General features: G+C 48.1%; 1 protein-coding gene across 5 annotated transcripts in view; it reads left to right on the plus strand.

The window, feature by feature from the left end:
* The window catches only part of ENPP6 (ectonucleotide pyrophosphatase/phosphodiesterase 6), a 96,919-nt gene that overhangs the window by 31,724 nt on the left and 42,694 nt on the right, over positions 1 to 22,501 (plus strand). For all 5 annotated transcript variants that reach the window (XM_067722029.1, XM_067722032.1, XM_067722030.1 and 2 more), the window contains exon 2: positions 12,202 to 12,381. In XM_067722029.1, the coding sequence (XP_067578130.1) occupies positions 12,202 to 12,381 (180 nt within the window). The remainder of the gene's footprint in view (positions 1 to 12,201; positions 12,382 to 22,501) is intronic.

Raw genomic sequence — 22,501 nt, forward strand, 5'->3', positions numbered from 1 at the left:
GCAGTGTCAACTCCAAACACTGTGTGTTTATATGCTGATCGCTGGTGCTTGTTGATCAGGGCAGATAAGCTGTGGCTACAACCGTGACCTAAACTGTTTTTTCCTCTTGTGACTTGCGAGACTGGTCTCACCATTCTGTGGTCACACCTGACCCAAGGCAGTGAACTTGATGGGCCAGCATCATACTTCACACATAGGTTTTTGTTTGTTTGTTTATTGTAGATTGGTTGGTTCACACTAGATTGAGCCAATAAAGTTGTAGATTACCTCACACACCTGAATAGCTGAATTTGATCATTCTTTATCAATTCCTGACATTAATGGTTGATCCAATAATGTTTTGGTACATGTCTTTGGAGCTCACCCGTCAGCCATTCCAGGTTCTACACCAATTGAAAAGATGGATTGGGGAACGTGGCTTGGATCCAAGACCTAAATGTGACCCCCCCTTTTTTTTTTTACAGCATTGAACTCTCCATCCTTATCCCACCCCTGCCCCAGTCACAGGCGGGGCAGCTGGAGACCTAAAGAAACCCCCTGCCCTGGTGCAGGGAGGACTCCTGTCCTGGGTGAATTTACGGGGAGGGAACGAAAAAGGGGCCTTCCACCACCTGAAGGCAGACAGGATGGGAGGGGGCTGGAGCCTGTTTTATGCCAAAGTAACCACTCCCAGTAGCGTGAGGAATGTGGCCAGCCTGATGTCACTGGGGAAGGGGAGGGTGGCTGAAAGGGCCGGGAGGAGATGAATGCTTTATGACTAGGGAGAGAGTGGAGAAGCTTGTGGATAGAGGTATTGGCTGCGTCTCTCTCATGTATGGAAGAATAAGGGCTAGGAATAAGGACTTTCCCCCTCCAAGCACCTGCCATCTTTAGAAGTCCCTAGAAATACTTAGTAAAATGGGAGTGTGTTTCAAAAGGGATTCCATCTTAAATGCAGTAATTAATTTTCCAACTCTGCACAGAGGTAAGGATAGATTAAATTGTCTGGAAATTTCTTTGAACTTTGATAAAAATTAGCTTTCCCCAAATAAAGAGTGTTTAAAACAAAAAGTCCCAAACTTACATTTTTGTCCTTATTCAGGAAAATAATTTTTGTTTCTGTCCCTGTATTCTAGTTGTTAAATAATTGCACCAAGCTAGTACACTCCAGAAAAATAAAACAATACATTCTTTTGAGTCCAGTGACCTCAAAACTATGAGCATGAATATCTCTAATCAAAAAATATCTCCCCTTTTAACATTTTGGGGTTATTTTTGTTGCAGTCCATATACTTCACACTATAATCAAAGCCTGTTATCTTGGTCTTGCAATATTTGTGACTCAGACTTGATCAGGACTGTGTCTGGCACATACATCAGTAGTTGCCTTTAAAAATGTGCAAATTGTGAACTTTTCTTTCAACTTGATCTTGCATATTTCACTTGAAACCACTTCTTTAACATACCAAATTCTGTCTTTGAACAAGTTAAGAAAATCAGATCTATTTCCTAGCAGAGCTGATCGTAAAGCAAATTCCGATTTGTAAGTTAGGTAGTTAACTTTGCGCAATGTACTGTTAATTCAAGTCTCTTGGGCATCAAGTAGTTATTTGAAAATTCACTAGTGTAAACAGGGTCTGAACTCATCTTTAGACCCTCCAGATGCTCAAGGAAAAGCTCAGAGAGGAGTCTAGTGGTGGGAAAGTCTGGCTTATATAACGTGCTCAGGCTGCCCGGCTCTGGATCCGGTGTGTAGTTACCTCTTGGCGTCACGTCAATTTGAGGTGAGGTATATACATACGTTCACTCTCTAAAATGCACCCATTAACTTGAGATCTCCAGATTTCAGACCTTTGGGAGCCTCTCGTTCCACAGCTGGACCCCTTCCAGAGGGAGAGGGAGGGTAAGCTTCCCGTCCGCTTTGTTCGTATCCCTCGTCTGGCAGCCTTCCCTCCTTCAGAGATATTTATGGTAAAGTCTGTGCATGATAATCCATTGCAAGAGGCAGGAGCATCTGGCTTTCTGGAGATCTGAGCACCTCACTGTGGTTACCTTGGTGAGAGTCTTAGAGGCAGTCCTGGATTGTGGGGCAATTTCTATTAAAATGACCAAGCCCTATGGGGCTGGTGAGCCACCCAGTGGCCAGAAGGGAGTAGCTGCTGGGAAGAGCGTGGGCACTGTCAGTGAGACCTGGCTTTGAACTGGGGCTCTGTTCTTTTATTAGCTGCGTGGCGCTAGCCTCGCCACACAGCCACTTTGAGCCTTAGTTCTCCCACCTGCAACATGAGGACAGTATTATCTACGTCTTAGAGTTGTGTTGAAGACTAAATGAGATGGAAGCACAAAGCACCAAGTTTCAGGTACATGGAAGGCGGCCAAGAGCTGGTAACTAGTCCTGTTACTAGGCTGATCAGCAGACACCCGTCAAGTTGGCTCAGGGCTTTGGCCTTCAGGTTATGACCCCTCCTGAGTCTAACCTGGCCTCTAGCCCATCCATGCGGTGCCCCAGGTAAAGTGCTTCCTGAGTGGACTGATCCCCGGAACCTGACACCTGGACTGAGCGGTCCCCTGAAGTCCACCTGTCCTTGAGGGCAGAAGCTCTACAGATGGCATGAAAGCAAGCACAGAGTGGCAGCAGCTCCCTCTCCGTGGGCTTCTTAAGGCTGAGGATTGTATCAAGTGCCGGGTCATACATTGGTGAACTAGTGTTAGTGGGTCGTAGTGGTTAAGGGCGAGGACTCTGTGTCCAGCCTCCCTCAGTCGAATCCTGGCTCCACTCTACCCACTGGTGTGAGAATTTAGGCAAGCTACCTCTCTGGGCCTCAGTTACTTTACCTGTAAGGTAGGGCTACCAGTAGTACTTATCCCTTAGGGTAGTCGTGAAGATTAAGTGTGTCAGTTTCCTGAGGCTGCTTTAAATTCCACAAATTGGGTGCCTCAGAACAGCACAGCTCTGGAGGGCAGAAGTCAGAAATCAAGGTGCTGGCAGGTTGTGGTCCCTCTGAAGGCTCTAGCGGAGGGTCCTTCCCTGCCTCTTGCCGCTTCTGGTGGCTCCTGCTGTCCCTTGGCTTGTACATGGCCGTCTTCTCCCTGTGGCTTCACATCATCCTCCCTCTGTGCATGTCTGTCTCTGTGTCCCACTTTCCCCTTTTATAAGGGCATCAGGGTCCACCCTATGACCTCATTTTGTTCAATAACTTGATTATCTCTGTAAAGGGCCAATTTCCAAATAAGGTCACATTTTGAGCTACTAGGGGTTAAGGACTCCAACATGTCTTTTTTGGGAGGGTGCAATTCAACCTGTAACAGATGAACTTAGAACAGTCCTTGGAACATAGTAAGCATTACACACGTTTTAACTATTTTTATCTTTAATACTCACCCCAATCCAGCCAGGGAAGTAATGTTATTCCCATTTTAGAGATGGAAAAATGAGGCTCTGAGAGGTTAAAGATTAGCCTCAATCCGCACGACTAGAAAGGGGGAAGACCCCTTAACCCCAACTCTGATCTGTCTGACCACATGTCCGTCCTCTCTCCATCGTACCCATCACCTCCCAGAGATGGACAGGTTGCCCACAGCCTGTTCCGTGTGCCCATCACACATGGTTGTAACCCAGACTTCCAGTGGGTGGCCCCAGAGGCCTGCCTGCAGCCGTGGACTCGGAACTCACCTGAGTGCTGCCTCTGGGTGAAAATGTATATGTTCTAAGGAAAGAATCATTTCCAAGGTCTGTATTAATCTTTTGTAACCTGTATTTATATCTCTATGTTTTGGCTAAATTGATGTGCCTAAAATATAACTTAATTTTTCACTTTTCACCCGGCTGTTTTGATATCTAGTAGACACAGCCATATTCATCTAGTGGAAACACATGGATGTCAGAAGAACGCAACGAATGGCTTTAATATGGCTTTGCAAAGGTGATCGTACACCAAGAATTAAGAAAGCCTTTTGTATGATAGAGAAATTCCTCACTGGCTGTGGAACCTGAGTGTTTAGTGATACCCTTCGCTATGTAGTTGTTTTTCTGCGTGTGTGTTTAGAGACATAAGTAAATGGTTTTAAAAAAGAGCCAAGAGGTCTCATCTTGAAAGCAGCATAGTTTTATGTCCCAGAATACAAATGTAGCCACTAATCTACTGCAGCCGCGAAAGGTGAAAGAGTGGTGGTTCAAGGCCAGGTCGTTCGTGTTCTCTTTGCCCCTGCACCCCACACACCATTTATAAGCACTGGGACAGTGAACGAAATGTTCAGCCCTTTTGCAGCTAATGTATATAAAATGCAGAGAGTCATTCCTCACTTCTGAATTTACAGGTGGAGGGTTAGACCAGGAGGCCAGCTGAGGTCCCTTCCATTTCTGAGATGTGTGTGGGATCATACACACTCCTAAGACCCTCTGCCGGGGACCTCAGGCTCAGGTGGTCTCCCATGTTTAATTAAGGACTCCTGCCCAAGAGGTCAACATGATTTTCTTGAGAAATCCGCGTCTTATGATTTTCTTTGGCGGTTGTGCTGGATATTGTCTGTTTGCCTCTGTGCCCTACTCACCCTTCCCTGGCCTGCCTGGAGCCCCAGGAGGTGCAGCGCCTCAGCTGGACAGCGGGAGGACAGCAGCGTAGGAGTATCCATCTCCGCCAGGCTCCCTGCTGGCCACACCCGCCGCCCTAGCTCTTCAAGCCTGGGGGGCAGGTGCAGGGTGGGTGGAAGTGGCTCCCTGCGACTGCTAAGCCTGGGTTGCTTCACCATGTCTTCTGGGCTCCCCAGGACCCTGGCCACCCCTTTGCAAATCACCCCTTTAATGAGCAGTGATGTATTGTGCCAGGACCTTGGCTGAATGAAGCCCTGGCTGTCTTGAATTATATTAGCTCAGCATATCATTAAGAGCATCTCACCTTTCAAGGAAAGGGAACCCTGAGTGATGGAGAGCAAGATTCTACATTTTACCTGAATAAGAAATCTCCACACCCCCAATCCCATCGTAATCTTGCCCATGCCATCATCTCTGTCTGCAGTGCTGTTTGTGCCCGGAAACGTCTTACTTAGCTCTCAACTCCCAGCTCCTCTAGAAGCTTCCTCTGATTCTTGCAGGCAGTCTCCGCCACTCCTCATTCTACGTTCCTTTTGGGCTCCGCCCACACCTGCTGATTCCACTTCTTATCCTTTACTGTTACTGTGAAATAGGGACAAATAAAGGATGCTTTCTCTAGAGTTGCCAGATAAAGTACAGGACATTCAGTTAGAATTTTAGGTTAACAACAAATAATTCTTTCGCAGAGGCATGTTCCATGGACTACTTGGGACATACTTACAGTAAAAAGTTTTGTCTGAAACTCAGATTTAACTGGGAAGCTTCCAGCGTTTTGTTGTTTTGTTTTTTTTTTTTTTGCTAAAATAAACCTGGCAGCTCTGACTAGAATGGCCTTATAAAGTCGGCGATTCCTGATCAAAGAAACACTTTCTTTTGGTTTCTTCCTTCCTTATTTTCTTCCTGCCCCCCCACCGCCCCCATATTTTTTCAGTATTCTATCAGCTAACGAGCTATGCAAATTTAGGAGCTCAGCAGGAGCTCTGGGGGGCTGAACTGCTTCTGAGAAAACTTTGACCTCCCGAGAGAAGTTTTGGAGGTGGGTGCTGTGGAGCAGAGAATGGAGCAGACATGAGTCAGTCAGTAAGATGCGCAAGGCTACGATCTTTCCAGTGACGGGCCAAGGAGGAGGCCCTGGAGGGGGAGGCTGCAAAGACTTTGCAGAACTTGGATGTCTGGCGCTCAATTTGAAGTTCTTTGCACTGTTCTCAGTCTTCCCCTGCACACCCCACTGGATCCCCAGTAAAGTTCACCCCACTCATGACTATGTCGTGTGAGTGGCCGTAAAGCACTGAGCCTCACCTCTGGGGAGCCATATGTTATGGGAGCAGGAGGCTAGAAGTAGAGATGCCTGCAAGTTAGTGAGTGTCACAGGGAAGTGCAAGAGTCTGGTGGAAACAGGGTTGGGACAAATCATGTGGAGAGCTCGAAAGAAAGGAGGCTCCAACTGCTCTCTAGATTACATTTGTTTGTGTGACTCTCTACCCTAATAATAATAAGTTAATCAGAACAGTTTTTACTGTGTGCTGTGTATTCATATATGTATTTACATGTGTCTGTGTACACAAACACTCTCCTCCCTTTGCACTGTTTGGATAAGCACAAAATCCAGTTACTGCAGTTTAGCTAAATAATACCAGCTCTGCAACATGATTCAAATTTCAGTTACCATGGTATATTAACTAAAATAAATCTGGCAACCTTAATTGTAACTATTGCAGCATAAAATATAAACTTCATTCCTAGCTCATCAGTCCACAAATCACTGTGTAAATAACAAATGTGCATCATAATCAGTGACCAATCACATCACTTCTTTCAAGGTCTGTTGCTGGTTGGTTGCTGCCCATGTGTTATTTAGTTCATGCACAGACAGCAAAGCATATAATTGTGTTCCCTCTTTGTCTTCCAGTGATAAATGCAGATAATTTAATTTTTAATAAACTACTACTGTTGGATAATGCCCCCGGTCACCCTGATTCTCTTGGACACCTGAAGATTTGAACATTTTCTTTTTATGACAAAAGCAATTTCAATAATCCAGCAAATAGACCATAGAGTTATTTCAATTTTTAAAGCCTATTATCTTAGCTGGACTTTTGGACAGGCTATTGAGGCTACAGTGGGAGATCATGCAATTTCTTTAGCTGAATTTTGGAGGAAATATGACATAGAACATGCAACTGAAAACATTCAAGCATCATGGCAGAAAGTGACAGCAAGTAATATGTGTGTGGTGTGGCAGAAATTTTTGCATTTACTGTGCACATAACTTTGCAGTATTTGAATCAAAAGGAATTGGAATCATAGAGGAAATAGTTGACTGTGGGAAAGTTGACACTGACACTATTGGAGACTCACTATGCAGCCGGAGGAGCTTAGTGAAGGCGAACTTATCGACGAAGAAAGGGGTGGTGATGAAAAGGAGGAAGATGTCCTAGAGGAAGTGACACCAGCAAAACTACTTCACATTAAAACAAGTCTCAGACATATTTCATGACATTGAAAACACAAAGGATAAAATGTTTGAAGATGATCCACACTTAGAAAGGGTCTGAAAATTTGCCTCAGTATAGAAAAGATGCTCCCGCGTATTGATTTATATCTTGGGAGGAAGTCAAGCACTGTTCACTCCATTCTTTTCTTTCTTTTTTTTTTTTTTTGCGGTACGCGGGCCTCTCACTGTTGTGGCCTCTCCCGTTGCGGAGCACAGGCTCCGGACGCACAGGCTCAGCAGCCATGGCTCATGGGCCCAGCCGCTCCGTAGCATGTGGGATCTTCCCGGACCAGGGCACGAGCCCGCGTCCCCTGCATCAGCAGGTGGACTCTCAACCACTGCGCCACCAGGGAAGCACCAGGACCACATCTTTTGATCTTTGTATACCTGGCATGTAAACATTATTTGATAAATACGTGTTGAGTGAATGAAAAAAAAAGAATAAATGAAGTAAGAAACCATAAAAGGAATTAACGTTCAGTGCTTGGAAGTAATGAGAAAAGATTAAGACTGACTGAAGACTAAGTAGCAGCAACCTTACTGATTCCCAGTTCCAGGTGAAATGGGCAGATCCTCACGCATCTCATTTGATGTGAATGCCAGCCATTTTTGAGATGTTTGGAAACATTTAATATGGTGCAGAGGATTATGGGTACTTGCTAAGAAACTTCTGGTGATGGTCATTACATCAGAACACACCTGTCTAAGGCTTTGAGGAATAGAAAATGAAGGTGTCATATCCTGCTGCTTTCTTACAGCAGTTCTAGGTATGGACGCTATTGCATCAGCTCCCACCGAGAGAGACAAACAGCGGCCCCACCCTGGCCCCCAACGCGCGAGAGCCACTAGCAGCTCCCAGTCAAATGCAGCAGCTCTTGAGCTGAGGTGGGGTCTGCAGATGGGTTAAGAGTCCACAGCTCCGTCAAGTATCGGGCTGACTGCCACTTTTTATATTAATAAGTCTGTAAACTCTTCGGTCTTAGGGATAAGGGGGGAAAAGGGAGAAAAATGTTCATCTGTGTTTGGGAATGTTTGTGCCAGGAGCTGCCTGCATTTTCACAGTGAACGCTGAGCCTGCTGGCACAAAGTTTAAAGACCCACAGAGCTGCGTTTGGAGGAGGGAGAGGCGGGTAGGAGCAGAAGTGGACCTTCCTTACATCATACCCAAAAGCCACTCGAGGTCTGTGGTTTGTGACGGTGTCAGGAAGGGTTCTCCTGACGCCCTGAGCAAAGGGTCCAAATAATCAAACTACAGCAAGATCTGCTTAGAAATCCCAAAGCAGAGAAAAATCAAGCAAAGTTGCAGATGCATAAAAATAGATACAGGTCAGGCAGAAATATGGAGACCAGAGCTCGTAGGCTGCAGAAGCCAGTACCTCATGTTGTGTTGTGTTGTGTTCTTTCAGCCAAGCAATAAAAACCAAAGAGCAAGAGAGGGCCTGGGTAGGTAAGGAAACCAGCTTGAGGAAGAGCAGACTCATGCTGTTACAGACACAGACTACCAGCCTTAATATATTCATGGGAAGCAAAATCGGCTCAGCTGGGAGAGGAGATTCGAGCAGATGATGAGATGGAGAGCATACGTCTCCTGCTGGCTTCCGTGAAAGGCAGTGCTTCCCAGAACAAAGGGATGCCTCTGGGGGCTAGCACTGCATCTGTGATGAAGCCTTTGAAGAATACACCCTCTCGCTTCAACTCAAGGCCCAGTCCGCTAAAAGAATAAAACCCACTTTCTAAACAGGGGTCTGAGATGACCTTCTTATTGAAACAGCTCCCTCTACACTTGGAAACCCTTTAATCATATAAGGAAAACCACTGGCCCCAGGATCCTCTTCGGCACCATTCACTCACAGGAAGTGGGCAGGACCCTCCATGCTGGTGCCTCGCGTCCAGCCTTTGGAGAGGGGTTGGGTCTCGGGGTAGTGGGAACGGATCATTTACCTCCGTGGGTCTGAGTTCCCCTTAGAATGGATGTGCCTCTCTGGGCCAGCCTAGACCAGCCAGGATGCTAGGTGGGAACAGGAACCAAAGCCGTCTCTGGAGGCCTCGTCTCAAAGACGCTTCCCTGAAGAACGCCATAATTAAAGGCTTTGAAGCTCACCTTAGTCTACGGGCACCACAAGCAATTGGTATGAAAAGAAAATATGAAAGCTAATGCTACGTCCTACCTAATGGTGAGGAGAGAAGACCCATTATAGAAAAAGCTAAGGGGCCCAGAGAACCACAGGAAACAAGACTTCATCATCTGAAATGTACAAATATGGCAGAACTGTGTGTTAACTGCACACATAGATCCTACCTCTCCTCAATGAGGCCTTATGGGTGTTAAAAAAAAATAAGTGTAAGAGGTAGAGAATTTAGTTTAGCAGAAATTCTCTGGGAGAATATTCTTTCTGTCTCTGTCTCTCTGACACGCACACACACACAAACACACACACACACACCCACCCCACAGTCCAGTCATACTACAGCTCTACAATCTAAAGGAGGCCATAATATTTTACCCATGAGGAAAAGAGCGAAGGAGGGTGAGAGAGCCTGCACCACCCTTTGGGTCTAGAGTGTTGAACGTGAGTGTTGAAAAGAAGAGGGAAATTTTATCAAAAGATATTGTGGGGGTCTGCGATATACAAGTAAAGGTTATATAAGTACTTAAAAAAATATTTTCATGCTTCTCTGAATGTAGCACGTTTTGAAAACTGAATCACGTGAGGCCCCTGCTTAGATTTGGGTTTCACGCATTCCTTCTAGAATAGTTGAAACAGTTCCAGTTAAAAGTAGAGACTCCTGCACACACACAACCCCACTTGGTACCTTCCCTTACTATTCCCGTATCTGATATCTGTAGCCCTTCTGACACTCTCCCAGCGATTCACTCAGAGGCTCCATTTGGTCTGCTGACTTCAGTAACGCTTTTCATACCCCCTTCTAATTTTCACCCTTCCTGTGAGTTTGTACGCACCAGCACCAGGTGAGATGCCCTCCCTGCCCTTGGGAGAGCGCTAGAGAGCATCTACAGAGAAAGACCCAAAAGGACACATTTCCCACGACTATTATCATGATTATCTTGCCTCGTGAAAAGGGTGAGTGAGCGTCATTAGGGTGATAGAAACGTTTAGATAGGGGATGCAGTGTTTTGGGTTAAGGAAATAGATAAGAACTTTTACTCATTAGGCAGGTTCCCTTAATATTGTTAAACTCTGATACACCAGAAAGGATAACAGAACCAATAAGAAGGATGCCTCTCCTTTTAGTAGTAGGAATTATCCTCAGCACCCGAGTTGGTGACAGTCCTTATAATTCTCCAAGTAAGACGACAACCTGGGCTTCCCTGGTGGCGCAGAGGTTAAGAATCTGCCTGCCAATGCGGGGGACACAGGTTCGAGCCCTGGTCCAGGAAGATCCCACGTGCCTCGGAGCAAGTGCGATGACTACTGAGCCTGCGCTCTAGAGCCTGCGAGCCATAACTACTGAAGCTCACACGCCACAACTACTGAAGCTCGCCTGCCACCACTACTGAAGCCCGCGCGCCTAGAGCCCATGCTCCGCAACAAGAGAAGCCACCGCAATGAGAAGCCTGCGCACCACAATGAAGAATAGCTCCCGCTCGCCTCAACTAGGGAAAGCCTGTGTGCAGCAACGAAGACCCAATGCAGCCAAAAATAATTAAATAAAATAAATAAATTTATTTAAAAAAAAGATTACAACGTGGTCCCCTTCTTAGCCCCTCCCAGGAGGCCTGTCTCTTTTGTGCAGGGGACACTTTGTTGAGTATTACATAACAATGCACTTGAGGTTGGGGACTACATTTATTCAGATTTGAGTCTCTACACCTATCACAATGTATAGTTCATAGGAGCATTTAATAAATGTTAGTTGAAGGAATAAATAAAACTAAGAAGTTCCTTAATCACTGGATCATTTTCTCAAAGTTTTTATTTTTTAATTTTGTCAGTTTACATGTGAAAGCTTCAGTCAGGGTCAAAAAACTAACTCTACAGCTTTGGGTAAGCATTTTGTTTGGCTCTCTGGGCTTTTAGTTGCAAGCATCATTTGTGGAATGCATGGGTTTCTGTGATGAAATAAAAGGTTTTTCCTTTAAGATATTTTGGGTCTATGAATTTTCAAAATTTTATTTTACGGTTTCTCCTTTTTTTTTGATTAAAAATAAAGTGTGGGTGTTGGGGGGCTTGCTGGCAAGAAGACAGAACAACAGCAAACAAACAAGCAAACGAAAAAAGCCATTTTGATTAAGCACAGTCAGTGAGCTCCGTGAAGCGTGTTTCAGCCCGACGCCAAATGACGCTCACTAAAATTGCAGCAATTTTTGATGCACGTGCCAATGTTTGTGTTATTTTTACTTTAAAGATGTAACAGATTGCTCCAAAATAAATAATTTAAGCCTAATGTTTCAAAAGATTCCAAGCGCTGTGTCTTTCACTTCTGTAACCAACAGAAGCAGCCCTCCTCTCTGTGTAACACTCCTTTGGGAGGGTTGTTTTCTTGCTTTGTTTTTCAAAGTAGAATATTATTAAGTCACGAGAAACAATGACGTACTGATAGATATCACGACATGGATGAACCTTAAACACATTATGCTAAATGCGAGAAGCCAGACATAAAAGGCCACGTATTGTATGATTCCATTTATACAAAATATCCGGAATAGGCAAATGCATGGAGACAGAAAGTAGATGGGTGGTTGCCTGGGACTGGGAGAAGGAGGGAATGGAGAGTGGCTGCTAATTTGCATGAGGTTTCTTTTGGGGGTGATGAAAGTGTTCTGGAATTAGACAGTAGTGATGGTTGCACAACTTTGTGAATACAATAAAAGCACTGAATGTATACTGTTTTTTTTTGGTACGCGGGCCTCTCACTGTTGTGGCCTCTCCCGTTGCAGAGCACAGGCTCCGGAAGCGCAGGCCCAGCGGCCATGGCTCACGGGCCCAGCCGCTCCGCGGCATGTGGGATCTTCCCGGACCGGGGCACGAACCCGTGTCCCCTGCATCGGCAGGCGGACTCTCAACCACTGCGCCACCAGGGAAGCCCCTGAATGGCTTTTAAATTCAGAAAATAAAGATGAAAAGTAAAAATACCAGAGCAATAGACTGACAGCCTTGTGTTTTCATTAACGTAGGTCGCCATTGTGAGGTCCATCAGATGATCGGGAACTACATGTGGGACCCCGCCACCAACAAGTCATTTGACATAGGGGTCAACAGAGACAGCCTGATGCCTCTCTGGTGGAATGGATCAGAACCTCTGTGGATCACTCTGACCAAGGCCAAAAGGAAGGTCTACATGTACTACTGGCCAGGTGAGTGTGTTGACATCCATGCCTGTCCAACCTTCCAAATCTCAAAGCACCATTGGAGTCTCTGAGAACAAAGCATGTAGATATGTTTGAGGACCAAGCCAGGATTTAGAAAATGGGGTCTTTGTTCAAGAAATGTCTTATGGACATGTTTCTTTAAGTTTTGGTTCAAACTCTCTAACATCAGAGCAGACATAATGCCATTTCCTAATTCCCTTGGTTCAGCAATATTTCTGCAGTATATCATGCGTTTTCATGGGTAAAATTTTGGCTACACTGGAGAGATACATTATAGGGTGCTCATTTGCTTTACAAAGAACTTGGAGTACCATTTCTACAGATTTTGAGCTCCCCTGCAATACTGAAAAGAGGATTCAAAGCTCTTACAACTTTTTGGTTGTGCATTAAATGAAGTCCCTTTATATTAATATTCCTCCTGTACATCCTAAATCAATGAGAAACTAAAGTACTTAACTTACTTCAGTGAGGGAGGTAAGCACTCATGCAGACTGCCCTGGCTGCTGTGAGGGGCTTCAGGAGACTCTCATCTTGTCAGCCAAACTCTTTTATTAAGGATGACAGGATTCAGTGACAACAGAATACTCAACTCACCGCTGACTTTGCATTGGTAGGATGTGTTCCTAGCGAGTGGGCAATATAACTTTTCCATGCACATGGCTGTAGACACATTTTTCCTAACTCTTCCCGGTGCAAAACTGATGATTGTCACTGTGGAAGAAGAGATCAGGAGGCCTAGAAGAAATGAAGGGATAAGTGGGGGAAGCATGTGGAGGGATCTTGCTGGCCTGGGCTGGAGACGGCGGCAGCCTGATGGAACTGTGCGAGAGTGGCGGGTTCTGGGGGGCGGGGGAGCGGGGGGAAGGGGGGGTGAGCCCGGGCTGAGTCACAGGTGGCCCACACTGAGGACGTGGGCCTGGAGCGAGAGTTTGGAGGATGCTGGTTGCAGGTGGCCACGTGGAGAGCTGCTCCGGGGGCTCAAGGCTGTGCCAGCTCTCGGAGGAGGGGCGTCAAGCAAGGATGGACGGAGAGCAGGGAAAGCAGGCCCACAGCTGCGCTGTGCTGAGTGCCCAGAAAGCTGCTGCAGAGCAGAGACTGGCATCCACAGGTGAGCCCAGGACGGCCAGGGCAGCCGCGTTACTTCAAACCCGGCGGAAGAACAGACAGACAGGCTGGTTCTGCGGGCAGATGCAGTGTCGGGGCAGTGCTGGGGTTGCTTCAGAAGACACCTGGGGTTCGGTCCATAGCAGCTACCTGGGCTGACATAAGAAGAAGCTTTCAGGCACGGGAAGGGTTGAAGAGACTCTACCTTAAGTGGAGGCTCAGCTTTTCACGGAGCTGGACGTTAAGATTGAGAAAACAAGTCGGTGCATCCGCCAAGCTAATCAGACTTGGTCGGGGAGCCCAGCTCGGGTTCAGCCCCACGCGACGAGATCCAGAGCCGAAAGATGTTGCTGCGCTTTGAGGTCATTCTCAGCAATCATCATCAACAAACACAAGGGCCCGCAGGCATAGGCCTAGGAGGGGCCGGGAGCAAACTCGCGCTCTTAGGGACCACCTCGAAACGAACCCGAGGACCATCAAGACGAATGCTGTCCCGACTCCATAAGGGCCATCTTCCACGGGATCCGGTTAATGTGACTTTCTGTGTCTTGGAACTTGATCTCTTCTTGCTCTGAAGAGCACCTCCCCCGGCACCTCCTCCCGGATCCCCACATGCCTCCTGCACATACACTCTCCTCTGATGGCCTTCTGGGGAGCCACGGATGCCAGTGCTCGTGGAAAGGGGGGGAAGATCTTAAAGGAGACAGTTGCCATGTTTCAGACTTCTCTCAGCTGTATTACAGAGCGCCGCTCTTTATCTCATCCTGGAGAGTCTGGCTCCTTAATCATAACAAGCAATTTGAATTCATGTGTCCCTGAGTAGCTACAAAGTCTCAGTGCTAACGTGAGTGTAAAATATCTTGTCGCTCCTCCAAAATAGCTCTTGAAGGGCAGGAAACGGCCACTCGCTTTCTTTGATTCAGCAGCTCATGTGATGTGACACATACGGCTTGAGATCAGTTTATGGTGTCTCCTATCAGGAGGGCAGAAGCTAAAACAGATAACCTCCCAGAATTTCATCAGTGATCTACATGGATGTTAGCTAGCCATCTGGCCGTGTTGAAGTCTTGATAGAAATTGGATGAAAAGTCTCTTGTTTCTTAGACACTGTCCATTCCTTCTAAACTGGATCCACAAATAAAGGCTCCCTGAGCACCAGCTGTCTCTGAAGGCCCTGCCGCCCAGCCCAAGCCAGGCGTGCTCTGGCCCCTCCATTCTTACTGGTTGACAGCCGAGGGATTAAACGATCACTGCTGTCCTTTCTCCCTCCACCTTGGTCCTCTCCGGCCACAGCTCATAGCCCAGTGAGTGTTCATTTGTCTCTGCAAGATTTAGTGAAGTGCAGTGGCATTTCTTCTAAACATGACTTGGTTTTATTTTTCTTCTCAATCCCTCCTCTTCCTTCTCCAGTCCCCACCAGACATTGTACAGACCTCTCGATGAGGCCTGGAAAATCTTTATTGCTCCAGTGAGCTGTGTTATGACACTTTGAGTCTTGCCATTAAGTCAATATTTAGAAGTGCAATTTAGAAATGGCAGTAGTTCAAGTCTTCCTGTCAGGTAGATAAAGCAGCAGACTGAAAAATTGATCACTGGTAAAGAGTCCAAAAGACCCCACCTCAAGCCTTGAGAAATTTAATATCGTAAACAGACCCTTTATTACCCCACCCAGTGGTGCCGTGGAGCTGTGCAGAGGAAAATGTGCCTCAGGGAATGATCCCAGGCCCTAACTCAAATATCTGGGGGGGGAAGGCTCCCCCAAATCAGCCAGGACCAGCGTCACCAGGACCTAGGAGTGCTCTGCAAAGGATGAGAGCTGAGTGTGTGTCGTTCACTAATTTTATTCCCCTATTCCATCCCTCTGGTTTGAGGTCAAAGGAGTTTCATTGAAGTGGGGGGAAAGAAGAGGCTCCAATATTCACTTCATATCAAGAGCAACCCAAAGAGAAGGATGCCTGGCGGGAGGAGGTGAAGTGGGGGAATATAGGAGGATACGTACTGATAAGATATTGCATGGAAGTAGAGTTTGAACTCCTTGGACAGTCGATGCTCCCTTACATAGTGGCAGCGGTTTTTAAGTTTATTATGGCTATCGTGAAATACAAAAAAAGGAACAGAAACCAGCAGCCTTTTAGGAGTCTGTGGTTTAAAAACTCTTTGGAGCAAGGGTCTGAAGACTCTCAGTTCTGCATCTGCAGTCATGATTTTGCAGTATTAACTCCTTATGGCCAAGCAGTCAGGTGGAATTGGGGGCAACCATTCATATGGCTCCAGGAGGGTGTTGGGTGTGGGTCTGGGGTCTTCTGCTGGCCTCTTCCCGTCCTGTGCAGGTGTTGAGACAAATAAGACACCTTTTATGTGGGGAAAGACACATTTCCAGCTGGCTTCTCCTCCCCTGCTTCCTAGAGGTGGGCTGGCTGGGGAGTTAACAGATGGGTATCTGACTCAGCTCCAGTCAAGTTTTGGTTGTTAAAATCAAGAGGATTTCCTCTGGTTGCGTGAGGAGGCATGTCCTGACTACGGATCAGGAATTGTGGTTGTTCACAGAATCTTCCCCTTCCCTGCCGTGCTGGGTCCCTGACAACCTTCCATTGGGCTGACCTCCTCCTCCTCAGGGGAGGTCCGGAGCCTAGCATCAATCATGCAAATGTGTGGGTTAACGTTACAGCCAAGGTCTTGGACTCTATCTACATGACTCCAAATATCTGCATAAAAACTGAATTTTTTTTTCAGGCAAATATTTAACACTCAGGTACAGGGGGTCCAGATTTTCACTAAATTTTCCAACACTGCCACCAATTTGGCGTTAAGCTTTAAGATGTATGTAATTTTAGGACCAGAAGAGGCTTTATTCTGTATGTAGTTTGCTGGTTCCTACACTTGTAAATCAAGACCTCCTTAGGATACTGATAAGAACTATGGATTTTTTTTGTATTAGAAAAACAAGCGCATACATACTATACACACAGTTTTGTGCTCATGTAACACAGGAGGCTGCAATGATGAGGACTGCTAGGTGGTCTCTGACGCGGAAATACATACATATGTATAATATCTAGTTGATTTGATTCTTTTCAACGTGAGGGAAACGTCTTAGAAACTCACTAAAGTATCAGTGAAGCCCAAACTCCTCTAGTCAATGTTGTCTGCCAAGAGTAGGCTTGGGTTAAAATTCTCTAAGACTCTCTGGGTCAAATTCACCTTGAGTCCTTTCCTTTGTTTGTTGGTAACTTGGGTTAAGGTCTGCCTCATTGCCCTTGTCTGTCCGCGTCAGCAACAAGAAGATTACAAATTCACATGGCAAGTTAGAAGCTGTCTCAGAGAAGTGATCTATCTTCAAAAGCGTCCTGCAGGATCTCTAGGCATCAACCATTTCTGCTGCAGAGATATTGAGGAGGTGGTGCCTTTCCGGACTGCTGCCTGCAGGGGTGACTCCCCCAGCACTCGAAAGTCTTATGAGCTGTCCAGCCACGTCCAGTCTCCTTTTGCAGGATGGTGCCTTGGCCAGAAGAGCCCATAGTTTCTCAGCAGCATCCGTTATGGAAAGTAGGAAGCCTTAAAGAGAAATCCAGGGACAAACTTCCATTCTTCACAAATCATGGCAAATCTGTTTCTTCATAAAACATCTTAAAAGGGTGTGACTCAAGGCCCTGTAATAAACTCTCAGGAGACGACTGTTAGCAACACCAGATACAGGCTCTCCCCACCCTACCCCCAGCCCCCCAGAGAACTTACCATCCATTCAGTCAAGGAGACACGTGATAATCTAATACTCGCCCATAGAAATGAAAAGGCCACTTGTTTAAAGTATAACAGTGAAAAGCATATTGCATTATGACCTCCTCTAATAGGGGATCTGGTTTCACCCAGAGGGTGACGTGAGTTAACACCTGAGGGGATGGGCAGGGTAGCGGGGTGGGAGCACGGGAGCACGGCGTATGTTAAGGGATGGATGTGGCGTGTGGATGGGCTGGAGAGAAGCTGAGGCCAGGCCGGGCTCCATGGGCCAGCTGAAGAATTTGGTCTTACGCTGAGAGGCGTAAGAAGTCACTGGAAGTTCTAAGGAGGAGGGTGACAGTACCATATTTGAATTTGGCAAGATTACTCTGGCAGCACCGTGGAGAAAGGAAAGTAGGCCTCCAGAGGGGCTGGATGAGGGACGGCCAACCCGTCAGGAAGGTACTGCACAGACCTAGCAAAGAGGTGAGAAGAGTGTGGATGAGGTAAAGGAAGTGGGGAGAAATGGGTGGGCTGGGGACATATTTAGGCATTAAAATTGCCAGGGCCTGGTGATACACTTTGGGATTAAGGGACCGAGCAGTGACGGGCATGACACTTGGTTTCTGGCTTACAGGACTAAGGAGGGAAGGTGTGTCTTTGCCCATCCCGGGAAATTGAAAGAGGAGTGGTTTGGAGGCAGAGGAATGTCTGTGTTGACTCTGAGACATGTCACGTCGTGTGCCTGGAGCTTGAGGACTGAGCTGGAGATACACAGATGTGTGGTTCTCGGGAGGGCCCAGGGCTGGTGAAGCTGTGGGCAGGAAGGTCAGCTGGGGGAGAGCCCACGTGAAGAGAGGAGATGGCCCCAGACACAGCCTGGAGTGGAGGAAGTTCATGCTTAACGATCAGACGGGGCGAGTGAGTCTGCGGAGGAAACAAAGATGGACTTGCTCGGGAAGCAGGAGGAAAGCCAGAAGAGCTGGGAAAAGTATAAGGAGAGTGATGCCATCCTTTGAAGGAGTCTGATGGGGGGCTTGATGTCACCCGAGAGGCAGGGGAGGCACCACTGGAGAGCGACACCAGCTGAAATCTGTTGGCCCCTCTTGTCACAGAGACCAGAGGAACCAAATGGTTTCAAGCGGGGAGTGGCCATCCCCGGGCTCATTGTCGAGCGACACTGCGGGGCGGCAGAGACAGCGTGTGGACTTATTATCTGGGGCATCGCTGGCAAGCTCTGAACTTTGTAGCTGTTAATTTCTTTAACATTTTTCAACTTAGTCTCAAGAAAGGTCCATTATAATAACCCCAGGGTAGCCTTTAATTTCCCTCTATTGCCCGAGAGTCTGCTTGAATAGCGACGATGATCATTGTACCTCATCTAATACTGGTTTTGAAGAAAACAAAGTGCACGAAGAATAAAATTTGCCATGATTTTTTCCGCAAAGACGATTTTCAATTAAACAGGAAAAGTAACATTAAAAAAAAAAAACAAAACACCTTTTATTGTTCTGGCTAGTGAACCCTCTGACTCCCGCGGGGAGTTCGTATATTCTAATGATGAACAAGCACATCTCCTCAGGTCGGGAGGCCAGATAAGGACTCAGCAGCCACCACCCACCGTGGATGATGCTGGGACTGTAATAGACACGGTAATGGATGTGCAGGTGGGACAGATTTCTAGGAGCATCTGAGGCAGAGGGAAGGAGCTTGTGCTGAGGTTCCAAGATGAGCAGGCAAGGGCATGTCGTGTTCCTGAAACTACAAAGAACACGACAGGGTTGCAGCTGAGTGACTAAGTCAGGAGTGAAGAGATCGGAAACTGGAAATGGCCATATCTTAAGAACCAGGGACTTGGGCTCTGGTATGTAAAGGGACTTGTGTTTAAGGAACAAAGGTGTTTTAGATCATATCAGTTGCAGAAACAGATAAGCCCCGAAGTCTCAGTGGCTTAACCCAATGGAAGTTTATTTTTTGCTACAGAAAGTCTGAAAAGGGTCATTGTGATCCACAGTTGACTCTCTGAACAAGGATGCAGACACTGGTGGGGACTGAAACGTGTCCCCCAAATCCGTACCTCAGAGCCCTAGCCCCCCATGTGGTGATGTCTGGCAGTGAGGCCTTTGGGAAGTAATCAAGTTTGGACGAGGTCATGATCCTTTTTACTCCCGCTGGGTCTTCCTTTCTTGCCGTTTAGGGGGCATCTCTGTCCTTGTTTCTCCCTCCTTAGGAGTGATTCTCCACCCTGGGTATGCTAAGAATACCCTGAGGCCATCATGAAATATCACAGCCCAGGCTGCATCCTCAGAGGTTCCGACGTCACTGGTGTGGGTCGAGGGGCTGAGGACTGCAGCGAGAGACCCTCTGCAGCGGGCCTGGTGCATAGACCTAGCGTGCCTGCCCTGGGTGCCGACAGCCCTGGCATGGCTTCTAGCCCCGCACTCCCATCCCTGCCGGTCACACTGTCCCAAGAAGCCTCTTCCCGTCATTCTCTCCCCCCTGCCCCAGTCCCCAGGGTCACTCTGTGTCGTTGGCGCTGGCCTGTCTGAAACCTGACATCAACAGGGAAAGGAAAAGAGATGAGTAGTTTGAGCATCTGAAGTGAACTCAGCACTTCGCAGACATAATTTTACTCAACCCTCAGAACAGTCCTAAGACATGACTGCTGTCATTCCCACTTTACAGACGGGGGCATGGAAGTTCCCAGAACACACAGCCAGGACACAGTAAGCCGGCTGGGCTGCTGCCGGGGCTGCCTGAGTCCACGCCCCGCGCAGGGTCCCTCCCTGAGCTTGGCCGAGGCGGGGGAGGGTCTTCCCACCGGCCATCCCAGGTTTGCCAGTTCAGCTGCCCCCCACAGCCCAGGGTGGGAGCGGAGGGATTCAGGGGGAGGGATCCTGACAGAGTGAAGAAAAGAGCCCAGAGTCGGGACTTCCTGTAGAAACTCAGTCCCCGGTAGAGAATGCTGGAGGCTTGGCTTTTGGTGGCCGAGGCAGGCCTACACCCACCCCCGGGTCTGTTCCACTTTCCCCCTCGGCACCAAACACGCCCTCGTTGCCAGCGGGCAGGGGGCTCAGCTGCCCCTGCAGTGCTTTTCTCAGCTGGTGGGCTGCTGGCTGTGGGATCCAGCATCTGTCAGAGGGATTCCTTAGGGTGGGACAAAGACGTGGCACTTCACCTCACCAGAGCCCTTTGTGTGCAGAGAGCTCTGTCCCTTCCCGGCCTCTCCCCTCCTGTTCTCCCTGCTGTGCTGGCTGGAGCCCTTGAGGAACCTCAGGGGAATGTAAAGAGCTAGAACATGACCGGAAAGAGAACAGCTGAGACCAGTTCAGCCACTTCTTTGCCGTGCGACCCGGGGATAGTCACTTAATCTCTCTGTGCGGCGGGTTCCTTATCGGTCCCACAGGAATGACTACGTGTGCCTCTCAGGCTTGCTGGGCGTGTGAAATGAGATAAGATATAGAGAGTATCCGACTAGAATATATGGTTAGTAGCTATACAGTAACCCCACCCTTGCCCCCTGATTCTTAAAAGGGAGCATCAGCCTGTGTCCTTCTAATGCATCACATTGGGTGCACGGGGGGAGGGGGAAGCTCTGGCCAGGTCACTCTTGGCCCAAAACAATGCTGCAAGGTCACATCAGGGATTCAAATACACACTTGCAGCAAAGGCCACAGAGTGAAACACAAGTCCTGTTTTAAATCGCCATGAGAATTCTGAGACAGGCCATCATGGCCAGTCAGGGGCAGGAAAGGAGTTTCCCAGGAAAGGGGTGGATGGAGGGATCTGGCCACTGGGTCATCAGGGGAGGGAAAGAGGACAGAGTCTGGCTTTTTGCCTCAGGGCTGGGGGGCAGAAGCCAGGGACAGGGCGAGCTGTGCACACAGGACTCTGCAGAGGCGGCGCGGAGTGCTCGAGGTGTGGCCACTGGAGCGGCCCTCAGGCTTTGCCCAGGTGTGCAGAGCGCTGGCTTTGCAGGGCCACATGTAGCACTCACTCCCACTCCCAGCCATTCCTGGAAGTGGTTCAGAACCAGCTCAGAAGCTGAGGAGACCAGGGTTCCCCCAGATACATGGTGGGAGGTAAAGGACAGTTGGTAAGACCTGGAGATCACAGGCTCGAACTGGAGGGCTGGGGGATGAGGAATCCCTGGGTCGGCGCTAGAGTTCTAGCAAAGCCGCTGGCAAGGTTGAGCCTGCGGTCAAGGGCTTGCCAGCCTCCTGCATCCCGAGGAGGCCCAGGCTTCTTGGATCCAAATACCAGGAAACCACCTGCTCTGGGAGGAGGCTCTGGTGGGGACCACCACGTGTGCAGCAGTCGAGATGCCTTCCCCCTGGGGAGCATGACATCACTTGCAGGATTTAGATGACCTTGAGGCATGTGCCTCTGACCCAGAGATGCTGCTTGTGGCTGATATGAGGGGCACCAGGCGCCCCTCACTCCTCACCTGGGCCTGCTGGGGAAGAGTACGGTCCCTGACCCTGGGACAGAGACTCTCCCATCTAAAGCTGACTCACAGAGGCAGAGATCTTTGGCCTCATGATGCCTTGCTAAGGTTTCACCACTGCCTTCCTAAAGCAGACACCCAGCCTGGGTTAGGCACATGCCCCTCTGCCCTCAGGTTCCCATTATCACCTTTCACGCCCAGTGAGTCCTTTCCCGTTGAGTTTCCAGAACCTGCTCTAATGGATGAGTGCTTCTCATCTCACCAGTCTGCTCCTGTGCACAAGGCCAGTCTGCATGGCATCCTGTGTTCAGGCCAGCCCACCCCGCCGCCCCCCCATCCCCAGATCAGAAGAGACCTCCCAGCCCTGTGGGCCCGGCTGACCTGGGAAAGGGCCTCTGAGATCAAAGGCCACACTTTCCCCAAGGACTTGTCCCCATAAGCTCCTGTGCCTCAGATGTATCTTCCTGGAGAAGGTGACATGTTTCTAAGAGTTAATTGACTTAGCTGTTTTAATAAGCTCTCTTGAGACGCATATTCAACTGTAGTGCACCTGCCTCTTATCCCATAAAATGCAGCTCACAGGGGTTATTGTCACAAGGTGTGTGGAAGTTGGAAGCCGAGCGGCACTTGGAAGGCGGGACCTGTGTTGTAGGAAGTTTAGAGAAATGCGATTTTCATGGGCTCAACTTCCTTGGAGAGAGTTGGCAGGAAGCAAGGATCAGTCAGGAAAGCAGTGGAAAAGTATCAGAGCCAGGAAGCTGATTACTAGGTGGCAAGGAGACCTTGGGACAGTCACTTCTCCCATCGCAGGCGTTTGTTTTCTCAGCTGCAAAATAA

This window comes from Pseudorca crassidens, chromosome 21 (genome assembly GCF_039906515.1).
Source record: "Pseudorca crassidens isolate mPseCra1 chromosome 21, mPseCra1.hap1, whole genome shotgun sequence".
Lineage (NCBI taxonomy): Eukaryota > Metazoa > Chordata > Mammalia > Artiodactyla > Delphinidae > Pseudorca > Pseudorca crassidens.